At 40.4% G+C, this 13,194-nt stretch overlaps 1 protein-coding gene across 1 annotated transcript in view; it reads left to right on the top strand.

The window, feature by feature from the left end:
• The window catches only part of LOC126251382 (venom carboxylesterase-6-like), a 147,783-nt gene that overhangs the window by 100,673 nt on the left and 33,916 nt on the right, over positions 1–13,194 (top strand). The window contains exons 5-7 of the mRNA XM_049951769.1: positions 1,000–1,199; positions 10,192–10,342; positions 12,592–12,773. Coding sequence (XP_049807726.1) covers positions 1,000–1,199; positions 10,192–10,342; positions 12,592–12,773 — 533 coding nt within the window. The remainder of the gene's footprint in view (positions 1–999; positions 1,200–10,191; positions 10,343–12,591; positions 12,774–13,194) is intronic.

Genomic DNA, 13,194 nt, shown 5'->3' on the forward strand with positions numbered 1-13,194 from the left:
CATCATGTAGCTGAGGCGGAATAAAGGGAAGCAGACCGCATTCGCCGAGGCAGATGGAAAACTGCCTAAAAACCATTCACAGACTGGCCGGCTCACCGGACCTCGACACAAGTCCGCCGGGCGGATTCGTGCCGGGGACCAGGCGCTCCTTCCCACCCCGGAAAGCCGTGCATTAGACCATTGACGCAGGTACTTGCGTATGATCAGCTTATAATAGGAGAAGCCAAAGAAAAAACTCAAATTACAATTCATAATGTGAACGAAATAGGCGCTAAATAAGGAATGGGGATATCGACAGAGAAAAATAGCATGTGACAAATATGATGGAATTTCAAGAACTGGAACCCATAAGAGCTAAAATCATCATAGATGGACAAACAATTGAACAAGTAACGAAGTTTAAATGTCTACGTGGCAATTTAAGATTTCCCAAGAATGAATACGGAGAGCTGCAATTAGTCAGATATTTTTAATGGCACAACTTACTTTAACACATAACTCACTGATAGAAATGCTAATTAAACATTAGGAAGTAATAGCTTTGCCCTTTCTGCTGTATGGCAGAGAATGTTGGATTCTAACAGCTGATCAGTGATGACGAATCGTATCATCCGAGATGCAGTTCCTCCGCTTCAAACTGTGATATTCGTTACTGGACTAGATAAGAACTAAATGTCGATCCCATTCCATACAGACTGATTTTGGAAGACTATGTTTGACGCATGTCTAATAACAGGATAAGTAACGCTGCAAAACTATATGACTCCACAGGAAAGAGAAACGTTTGACGTCCCTTAAAGACATGCCATCAGCAATTCTGACGCAGAACAGGCCGAAAGGCGTAATCCTTAAGTACAGTTATGATAATGATGACGATGGAAATGATGATGAGGTGTGGACAGTACAGTTTCAAAATAATCATTCACCTCGTATCTATCTCCTACGTCTCATGTTAAGATTTTTATGAATGTTGTTTGATATAGGTCTGAATTTGTACAGGACTCTTCTCGAGGATCATTATTCAGAGCGGCAACTTCATCGGCCGTCCAAATACCTTGGAGCAGGCTCGCTGGAACGCTTTCAGACTGGGCTCGATCCTTGGTTTGGAAACGAATGATTCACAGGAGCTGGTTGAATTCCTGCGTTCTCGCGACGCAGCGGATCTGGTCGTAAGCGACTCAGTCCTCTTGACGGATGAGGTACGTGTTATGTTTTCACTAGCGATAACGCACACACACACGCACACATACACAAGTGCCACACACACACACACACACACGCACGCACACACACACACACACACACACACACACACACACACACACACACATAGGCATGCACGCATATTCAGGCATCTACATATGTACAGACGCGCACATGCCCACATTAATCATGTACATTGAATGCTGAAAATCTGCAAAGCGCTAACTTGGCACGCCCATGGCCGACTTGTTTCAACAGTTGAAAGAAGATTTTCTGAGTAAAAATTTCTAATGATTATTGAAATTGCAAGCGTAATAGAGGAAACAAGTGAAGAAGTGTATAATTCATCGTCTAATCGTCCACGCGCTCGGTACAGACGAAATACTAACACATAAAGAAGAAGTAAAGCAACGCAACTAGTCCATGTACTTTTTTAAGAGTAACAATAGAAAGGTAGAATGTTTTGTAGGAATCACTAAACATAAAGCTGTATGTGAGATAGCTGAAGCTGGAGTTCCACCACAGTCCAAGAGTGTTTTAGTGTGCCTAATTGTCAGCTTTGGTACGTAGCATTGTTTGTTGAAGTCTGTCTATTGCATGCTCGTATGTCAGTTCATGCTTCACCTCTTGTTGCTTTCCCTGTGACCAATATTAACGCGTCGTACATCATCCTAACTTCAGGGAATCTACCCAGCTGGCTGTCCCTTCTTCCATCTACGTCGCTGCAAAATCTGTCTTTTCTGTGTCTGACCATTTCCGGAAATCGCTCTTTTCAATCTATGAAGAGAAGCCGATGGCTGCAATCTTCCTCCCTGTTGCGACCTGTAGCAGTGTCTTTCGAAAGGTCTTACTCACACCAAACCAGTTAGTAGTATGTTGATTACCCCTGTACTGCCCTTCGTTGCTTCTTTCTCTAAAATACCCATCACGAAGTCATCTTGTTAGTTGTGAGAGTGCCAGTAGTCTTTTCTAATTCAGACTTGACCTCAGCGATTTCCCCTTCAGTTCTTCCACTAATTCGGTTTCATTTTATGCTACGTTTTTTGCCTCGTTTGTACAACTGTTGGTTGTGTGCTGAGCTGGGCACAATTGTCGGTGGACTCCGCCGCAACTGCTTTAATCTGTAGTATTCTTAGTTCATGATTGCGACTCCATTCCTCGTGTGTTTCGATCTGCTTATTCCACTTAGTGATGAATTATGCTTTCTCAGTTTTTACTTGTCTCATTCAGCTTGATGTTCCTCTCTCTTTTTCTCTATTTCTTTCAAGTAGGACAAGTTCCCCATCTTACCCATTATTGTTGCTTAGAGTGTCTGCGTATCTATACTCAATTGGCCTCCAGTATTTTCTCCGTAAGTACCTGTTCTATCTTGTTATCTTCCACACATACCGTTTCGTCCATTAGACAAGACACTGTTATATTAGTTCCTGACGTTTCTGCGGTTCCTAAATCTGTATCTACGTTTTTATTTGTTATCCCAGTTTGTATACGTTAACATTCCGTTCGCTGCTCGTTTCGCCCTGTTCCTCCATGACTTGTATTACATCAATCTGGTAAAACTGAATCTCACTTTCTGACATAATACATTAGTTTATCCACATCACATGCGCCAAATTCGATTTTACTCAAAAGTGTCGAAAGCAACAATTTCACATGCAACCCTCTACATCAGTAAAGCGTTTTGCGACACGTTTGTATCTGATTGATTAAGTACCTCACTGGACTCTATCTTTGATGTGTTGTGATGCCTCGTCCTGCTTTCACATGTACGACACTTCACGTGCAAGTATCAGGAACCGTTGTAGTTTGTGTACGTGATATAGACCCTATTCGTGCCTTGCATAGTTTAATACGGTCCCTTTTCGAGATTATTAAATCAGAAATGTGTATCGTGCCACAGTACGTCACTTGCAAGCTCTCATCCCGTAAATTTAAGAGATCTGACTGTGATCCTAGTGCCTGGCTATCTGCCGACAGGGTGAGAGATTTACTTCAGCCACAATTACACAAAACATTCAGCTACTGCCAAACTGAACTTCGCACAGCTGTAACTATTTAGTTACGAAGTAATTGTAGAAGCTGGTGAGGTTTCATAGACCCTTCATTACTACATGTTCACTCGACCGAGTCTATTATACTACTACCAAATGCACATGCATGCAGGTAACTTGCGGTCTCGCTGTGACATTGTAATGCCACAGCTAAGGTTTGTCAGGTAGCACCTATTGTAAGGTAGTTCGCTAGCAAGGATATAGATTATGACATCACTACATCTTGCAAACACTATAGAGACTCTGGCTTGGTGGGAGAATCAGAGTCACTGTTGAATGTCAAAGAAACCTGGTAGGGTAAGCAATTAGAACACAAATATTCCTGTACATGTACACATGGAATACGGAAAAACATTGAAAATTATGTAAACAAATGTAATATACAGAAAACAAATGAAAAAATAGAAAAATATGGAAAAATGGTGAATGAGTGAATAAGAACAATGTAGTTGCTTTCCTCTTAGGTCACTCCCCACCTCTAGAGAGATACAATACACCCATTAGGGCTATAAAAATGTGCAGAAATTGTGGCTCAGACACTAGATTATATACCAAGAAAATAAGTTTCCTCCATCACAGTACTGCAATTTACAGTAACTGATTCTAATTAATCCATACAAAAACACGTTACCATCCACCTAACCACAGGGGTTGTAATGACTTCACACATTTTGCCTGCATTCACATCTGTGACCGAGATTGGCAACTAATACTATTATTTGGCGTTCGCATAATTTTAAGTCACTTAACATAATTTGAGCCATTCTTTCAGTTTAATTATATGCACGGTGGGACATAGGAGATAAATTGGTCTTTTGGATTTTTTTGCACAGTTTAGATCGCATTAGACACATAAATTTGCAGATTTTAAAGTCAGTTCCTTGGAGATGGCTAAAGTTACGAGGATGTCTCCTCTATGGACCTGGTGAATCTCACCAATATTACTCATCACTGTGCAGTATCTCAGGCTGCCTCTGCTCTCCATTTCAGCAAACGTTAAAGCTGCAACGTCGTCTGGTGGAGCGGCTGCTGGCATTCTAGGATATAATGTTTGTCAGTTGCTGCAGTTCAGTATCTAAACAAATACAAACTATATATATATATATATATATATATATATATATATATATATATATATATATATATACAGGGTGTTTCAAAAATGACCGGTATATTTGAAACGGTAGTAAAAACTAAACGAGCAGCGATAGAAATACACCGTTTGTTGCAATATGCTTGGGACAACAGTACATTTTCAGGCAGACAAACTTTCGAAATTACAGTAGTTACAATTGTCAACAACAGATGGCGCTGCGGTCTGGGAAACTCTATAGTACGATATTTTCCACATATCCACCATGCGTAGCAATAATATGGCGTAGTCTCTGAATGAAATTACCCGAAACCTTTGACAACGTGTCTGGCGGAATGGCTTCACATGCAGATGAGATGTACCGCTTCAGCTGTTCAATTGTTTCTGGATTCTGGCGGTACACCTGGTCTTTCAAGTGTCCCCACAGAAAGAAGTCACAGGGGTTCATGTCTGGCGAATAGGGAGGCCAATCCACGCCGCCTCCTGTATGTTTCGGATAGCCCAAAGCAATCGCACGATCATCGAAATATTCATTCAGGAAAGTAAAGACGTCGGCCGTGCGATGTGGCCGGGCACCATCTTGCATAAACCACGAGGTGTTCGCAGTGTCGTCTAAGGCAGTTTGTACCGCCACAAATTCACGAAGAATGTCCAGATAGCGTGATGCAGTAATCGTTTCGGATCTGAAAAATGGGCCAATGATTCCTTTGGAAGAAATGGCGGCCCAGACCAGTACTTTGTGAGGATGCAGGGACGATGGGACTGCAACATGGGGCTTTTCAGTTCCCCATATGCGCCAGTTCTGTTTACTGACGAAGCCGTCCAGGTAAAAATAAGCTTCGTCAGTAAACCAAATGCTGCCCACATGCATATCGCCGTCATCAATCCTGTGCACTATATCGTTAGCGAATGTCTCTCGTGCAGCAATGGTAGCGGCGCTGAGGAGTTGCCGCGTTTGAATTTTGTATGGATAGAGGTGTAAACTCTGGCGCATGAGACGATACGTGGACGTTGGCGTCATTTGGACCGCAGCTGCAACACGGCGAACGGAAACCCGAGGCCGCTGTTGGATCACCTGCTGCACTAGCTGCACGTTGCCCTCTGTGGTTGCCGTACGCGGTCGCCCTACCTTTCCAGCACGTTCATCCGTCACGTTCCCAGTCCGTTGAAATTTTTCAAACAGATCCTTTATTGTATCGCTTTTCGGTCCTTTGGTTACATTAAACCTCCGTTGCAAACTTCGTCTTGTTGCAACAACACTGTGTTCTAGGCGGTGGAATTCCAACACCAGAAAAATCCTCTGTTCTAAGGAATAAACCATGTTCTCCACAGCACACTTGCACGTTGTGAACAGCACACGCTTACAGCAGAAAGACGACGTACAGAATGGTGCACCCACAGACTGCGTTGTCTTCTATATCTTTCACATCACTTGCAGCGCCATCTGTTGTTGAAAATTGTAACTACTGTAATTTCCAAAGTTTGTCCGCCTGAAAATGTACTGTTGTCCCAAGCATATTGCAAGAAACGGTGTATTTCTATCGCAGCTCGTTTAGTTTTTATTGCCGTTTCAAATATACCGGTCATTTTTGGAACACCCTATATATATATATATATATATATATATATATATATATATATATATATATATATATATATATTGTTGTGGTCTTCAGTCCTGAGACTGGTTTGATGCAGCTCTCCATGTTACTCTACCTATGCTAGCTTCTTCATCTCCCGGTACCTACTGCAGTCTACATCTTTCTGAATCTGCTTAGTGTATTCATCTCTTGGTCTCCTTCTGCGATTTTTACCATTTTTACCATCCACGCTGCCCTACAATACTAAATTGGTGATCCCTCGATGTCTCAGAACATGTCTTACCAACCGATCCCTTCTTCTAGTCAAGTTGTGCCACAAACTCCTCTTCTCCCCAATTCTATTCAGTACCTCCTCATTCGTTATGTGATCTACCCATGTAATCTTCAGCATTCTTCTGTAGCACCACATTTCGGAAGCTTCTGTTCTCTTCTTGTCTAAACTATTCATCGTCCACGTTTCACTTCCATACATGGCTACACCCCATACAAATACTTTCAGAAACGACTTCCTAACACTTAAAACAATACTCGATGTTAACAGATTTCTCTTCTTCAGAAACGCTTTCCCTACCATTGCCAGTCTACATTTTATATCCTCTCTACTTCGACCATCATCAATTATTTTGCTCCCCACATAGCAAAACTCCTTTACTACTTCAAGTGTCTCATTTCGTAATCTAATTTCCTCAGCATCACCCGACTTAATTCGACTACATTCCATTATCCTTGTTTTGCTTTTGTTGATGTTCATCTTATACCCTCCTATCAAGACACTGTCCATTCCGTTCAACTACTCTTTGCTGTTTCTGACAGATTTACAATGTCATCGGCGAACCTCAAAGTTTTTATTTCTTCTCCGTGGATTTTAATACCTACGCCAAATTTTTCTTTTGTTTCCTTTACTGCTTGCTCAATATACAAATAGCATCGGGGAGAGGCTTCAGCCCTGTCTCACTCCCTTCGCAACCACTGCTTCCCTTTCATCTTCCTCGACTGCTATATCTGCCATCTGGTTTCTGTACAAATTGTAAATAGCCTTTCGCTTCCTGTACTTTACCCCTGCCACCTTCAGAATTTGAAAGAGAGTATTCCACTCAACATTGTCAAAAGCTTTCTCTAAGTCTACAAATGCTAGAAACGTAGGTTTGCCTTCTAAGATAAGTCGTAGGGTCAGTATTGCCTCACGTGTTCCAACATTTCTACAGAATCCAAACTGATCTTCCCCAAGGTCGGCTTCTACCAGTTTTTCCATTCGCCTGTAAAGAATTCGCGTTAGTAATTTGCAGCTGTGACTTATTAAACTGATAGTTCGGTAATTTTCACATCTGTCAAGACCTGCTTTATTTGGGATTGGAATTATTATATTCTTCTTGACGTCTGAGGGAATTTCGACTGTCTCATACATCTTGCTCACCAGACGGTAGAGTTTTGTCAGGACTGGCTCTCCCAAGGCCGTCAGTAGTTCTAATGGAATGTTGTCTACTCCTGGGGCCTTGTTTCGGCTTAGGTCTGTCAAACTGTTCACGCAGTATCATATCTCCCATTTCGTCTTCATCTACATCCTCTTCCATTTCCATATTACTGTCCTCAAGAACATCGCCCTTGTATAGACCCTCTACATACTCCTTCCATCTTTCTACTTTCCCTTCTTTGCTTATAACTGTGTTTCCATCTGAGCTCTTGATATTCATGCAAGTGGTTCTCTTATCTCCAAAGGTCTCTTTAATTTTCCTGTAGGCAGTATCTATCTTACCCCTTGTAAGATAAGCCTCTACATCCTTACATTTGTCCTCTAGCCATCCCTGCTTAGCCATTTTGCACTTTTTCTCGATCTCATTTTTGAGACGTTTGTATTCCTTTTCGCCTGCTTCAATTAATGCATTTTTGTATTTTCTCCTTTCATCAATTAAATTCAGCATCTCTTCTGTTACCCAAGGATTTCTACTAGCCCTCGTCTTTTTACGTACTTGATCCTCTGCTGCCTTCACTGTTTCATTGCTCAAAGCTACCCATGCTTCTTCTACTGTATTTCATTCCCCCATTCCTGTCAATTGTTCGCTTATGCTCTCCCTGATACTCTGTACAACCTTCTTTCAGTTTATCCAGGTCCCATCTCCTTAAATTCCCACCTTTTTGCAGTTTCTTCAGTTTTAATCTACAGTTCATAACCAATAGATTGTGGTCAGAGTCCACATCTGCCCCTGGAAATGTCATACAATTTAAAACCTGGTTCCTAAATCCTTGTCTTACCATTATATAATCTATCTGAAACCGTTTAGTATCTCCAGGGTTCTTCCATGTACACAACCTTCTTGCATGACTCTTGAACCAAATGTTAGCTATGATTAAGTTATGCTCTGTGCAGAATTCTACCAGGTGGCTTCCTCTTTCGTTCCATATTCATCTACTACGTTTCCTTCTATTCCTTTTCCAACTGTCGAATTCCAGTCACCCATGACTATTAAATTTTCGTCTCCCTTCACTACCTGAATAATTTCTTTTATCTCATCATACATTTCATCAATTTCTTTATGATCTGCAGAGCTAGTTGCATATAAATTTGTACTACTGTAGTAGGCATGGGCTTCGTGTCTATCCGGGCCACAATAATGCGTTCACTATGCTGTTTGTAGTAGCTTACCCGCACTCTTATTTGTTTATTCATTATTAAACCCACTCCTGCGTTACCCCTATTTGATTTTGTATTTATAACCCTGTATTCACCTGACCAAAAGTATTGTTCCTCCTGCCACCGAACTTCACTAATTCCCACTATATCTAACTTTAACCTATCCATTACAGTCTCTGACCTACCTGCCAGATTAAGGGATCTGACATTCCACGCTCCGATCCGTAGAACGCCAGTTTTCTTTCTCCTAATAACGACGTCCTCCTGAGTAGTCCCCGCCCGAAGATCCGAATGGGGGACTATTTTCCCTCCGGAATATTTTACCCAAGAGGACGCCATTATCACTTAATGATACAGTAAAGCTGCATGCCCTCGGGATATATATATATATATATATATATATATATATATATATATATATATATATATATATATGTGTGTGTGTGTGTGTGTGTGTGTGTGTGTGTGTGTGTGTGTGTGTGTACAAATTTCAGACAATCAGGACTGAGGAAAGGTTGTAAACTATGTTCTGTCTACCTATTATCTTCATTATTTTCCTATAAACTACGTGGAAATCTGTGTTTACACACCAGCTTCAATTGCTGTGTTTCAGCACTGGTTATTTATCACAAGTGAGTTACATTTTATAATCACAAGGGTGAAAGTTGGGGTGAACATTCTGTAGGTTTAAAGGATTATTTGTTATGGGGGGATGCAGTACCACATACTTCATCACTCAAGAAAAACTGGGGGAGAGTGACAGCTGCACATAATGAAGAATACTAAAAAGAGAGGTGGTGACAGGCATGTGGTAGACAATCTATGTTAAGAAAGACCCCAACACAGCCGACATAGGTATTATATATAACTGCTATATCAATCCAGGACCTCTTTAAAGTGACACGACATGTAGCTGAAATTCTGTAATGAGATGGGTAGTACCTAAGAGAACCACTGTGTTCAGCAGACTTTAAACATTCCCTATGAAAGGTTTCAGTTTGCCTACTGGAGTAATGTTCTGTATGCCTATCGTTATAATTATATTTCTAAAAACCAGGAGGGGATTGTTAACTACGCTGATACATATACTATCCTGAAGTATTATACATTCTTATGACAGCAGCTTCCGTATCTAGAAACAAGATTGTGTGGCTACTCGATGGATTGGGTCTGGTAATTTGTTGCACTGTGGCCTACTTATTGAAAAGAAACATACTTTAGCAGACTGCCTTTCTGGAGTGACATGGGCTGTCACAGCTTGACAACGAGCAACATCACTCCTGTTTCTTTTACTCTTCGATAAAGATGTATTAAATGACATGAGTAAGAAAATCATAGTCGCACAGCGTTATTGGCACAGAGATTAGAGGGACAGGTTCATTCCGTCAGTGCGACAGTTTATGTTTTTGTACGTTGGCATAATTCTTTCACAAACTGTGGATAGTATTACCAGGACAAATATCTACTAAATGTTCTTGTGACAATTTTCGATACACTTGTTTCAGATCACAACACTTTTCCCAGAAAATAAAACATGTTTCATGTAATCAATAAAAGATACTTTTAAACTGAAATAAAGGAACACTTCCTGTTAATCGCTACTTTTGGTTACAGCTGAAGGTTTTATTTACCTACATCGTGTGGGCACCACACGTGGAACCAAACCTCGAAGGCGCCTTCCTCACAGAGTCTTCAATCCAGACGCTCATCGACGGCCGTTTCCACAGAGTGCCCATTATTACAGGAGTCACTTCCGGAGAATCGGGTTCGTACCTCAGTGGTACAACGGCAATCTACGTTACTTCAGTGTGAGACAATTGGACAGATTATTGCATCGGTTTCTCTACTAGTATCTAGTAATTCAAACAATGGCCATTCACTCATCTCTCCTATATGAATTACTGAACAATAGATTGTGATCCGCTGAATAACTACTTTTACATGTTGCTGATCTAACGGAGACTAAAGTCTACGACTATAATAGGCATTACGCAGACAGACGAAGAATAAAACTTGTTGCCTTGGCAAAGAGCTATCAACCGTGTTGAAGTAATGAGCTATTCCTTTTCGACGTTTATGCTGTCAAATATTTGATGGTAGTTAACGCATTGGTAGTGGACGAATAGATTGCGACAGAAAACATGTATGAGATCTGACTCAGGAGATCGTGGGCAACACAGTGACTATGTGCCTACTAAATAAAGGGCACTTCAAAAAGGTTCAGACGATTCCGCAAGAGTATGTCTTCTACACGAATGAAGATAGAAACTTGGGATGAAATTAAAAATTTTGCTCGACGCTTGTTGTAAACGGTCGGTTCCTGTTGTTGCCGATGACTTTGTCTCTGGTACACTTAGCACGTTCATTAGACAATGGGTGACCATTCAAGGAAACAAACGCCGTTAACTGCAATTCAGACAGATTCGTGGTGAGTGTTTTTTGTCAACTGTACAACATCAAAGATGGATCAACCATAAGGGGAGAACCGTTCTCGGATGGTATAATTCACCTCCAAGGTTCTATCATGCGCATATCTTACGGTATGTAATTTACTGACGAGGTTTGCGAAATATTCCGTCCAACTGCAACAACATTAGATGACTTACGATTTATCACAATCGTAGCAGTAAATGATGTAACGTAACCCAAATTTACGTTAAGAATTTTTCATAGCTTATAAAAGAAGGAACCGCGTGACCAAACAAAGATGCAGACGCGAGTAGAGTTCCGTCCTCACGTGACTAATGTTGAGAGGTTAGAGTTATTGCGACCTGCCCTATTATCGTAGTGGTATCAGCAGCAGATGACGGGAAAAGTTTTCTCTATTTTCTGAGTTGCGAAATGCAAGATATTCCGATCTAAAATTAATGGCAATGTTGAGCGCGGTTACCAAGAGTGTAACGACGTCTGCGAGAAGGAGGGCTTGGTGTAATAATAGCCACACGTATTGAGAGGTGAAGACACCAGTATTTAGCAACATCATCTCAATAGCAGCATCCCAACGCCTACATTCTCAAAGCAAGGCAGTTCTCATGTTTGTTAACCATTTCCAGAATTTTGACAGAGTTCAGTTAGTATTTCAAAATATGCGATGCAGTCTTGGAAAACAGAGTAATTCAGATAAATTGCCTTTAAATTGTTATTTGCCTTAGCAAGTTTCCTGTAAATGCAAGTCTTAAGTCTGTGTGTATAAATGTTTTATAGAAGTTCAAGATTATGAAGGAAACTTGTCATCATAAACAGCGTAAGAATACGATGTCGAAAGCTCCCTTTCAGCTTAACATTGTTAGTAAATTCTATGGTCGTTTAAATTTGTTGAGAACATGTTTCAGCGAAAGTAAATTTTCGTAATCGAGTTTTCTAAAGTAATTAAAAACATCATGGCTATTTTAGCCACATAGTGCAATAGAGTTTTGTATTGGCGTGCTACATTTAAATTAATGTTACGGTAGCTTATATACCTCATATTTGAGTTTGCTAAAAGGTTTAACGTAAAATAGATAAATATTTCAGTTCAAAAGTAGTAAATTTTATAACCAATATTCCAGATAAATTAAAGTTTCAAAATTTAACTGCACTCAGGTTTCGTTCCTTGTCTAACACCCTTTTTAATTTGAGAACTTCGTTCTTCGTCTCGTACTCTTATTGTTACCTCTTGGCACATGTACGTATTGTACATTACCGTTCTTTCCCTATATCTTACCCCTATTTTTTCAGAATTCACACATCTTGCACCTTTTGATATCGTAGTACGCTTTTTTCAGGTCGAAAATCCCTATAATGTGTCTTAGTTTTTGCCTTAATTCTTCTTCTATTATCAACCGCAATGTCAGAGTCATATCTGTGTACCTTTCCTAACGCCATACTGATTGCTGTCTAAAATATCTTCAATATTATTTTCCATTCTTCTGTTTATTATTTTTTTCAGCAATTTGGATGCATGAGTAGAATTTTAGTATGGATATATCCCTATCACTAATTAACTGCTAATGCTTCTCTATGGTAATCTGACAGGCTACAAGATATTAAACAACACAGAACAAATCGAGACACTCAACAGCCAATTTGTCGAGTCGCTGGCACCCTGTTTACACCTCTCGACTGCAGAGCAGCAACAAGAAGCAGCTCTCAAGCTGAGAGAGTTCTACTTCGGCAACGATACTATCTCTACGGACGATGCTGACGCTCTTGTGAACGTAAGTAATCCAGAACCATTTTCTCTGTTTTTTAGGGAATTCTCCGGAGTCGATTGCTAGTTCATTGGTAAAGGATAGCTTCCCTACTTTCTATGTAGTGTGTTAAATTGCCTTCTGCAAGTAAGCTATCTACATTTATTTGATTTTGTGTAAGATTTTATTTCTTGAAAGATATTTTAGTAATGTATTCAAAACAGTGAATGGTAATGCTGTACACTTATGAAACTGTGAAGACGTAGAAACGTTTTAGAACCGTACAAATACAATGAATTTCGCTACTGATATCACTCATCAATTCACATTTCCGCCTTAGCTCATCGAAAAGTGTCACTTTCATTCACTTCTGTTTCTGTTTAGAGTTGCTCTGTAAATCCACGTAGGGTTAATGTGAGGACACCAAAGATTTATATCCATTCTTCTA

This window comes from Schistocerca nitens, chromosome 4, assembly GCF_023898315.1.
Source record: "Schistocerca nitens isolate TAMUIC-IGC-003100 chromosome 4, iqSchNite1.1, whole genome shotgun sequence".
Taxonomy (NCBI): Eukaryota; Metazoa; Arthropoda; class Insecta; order Orthoptera; family Acrididae; genus Schistocerca; species Schistocerca nitens.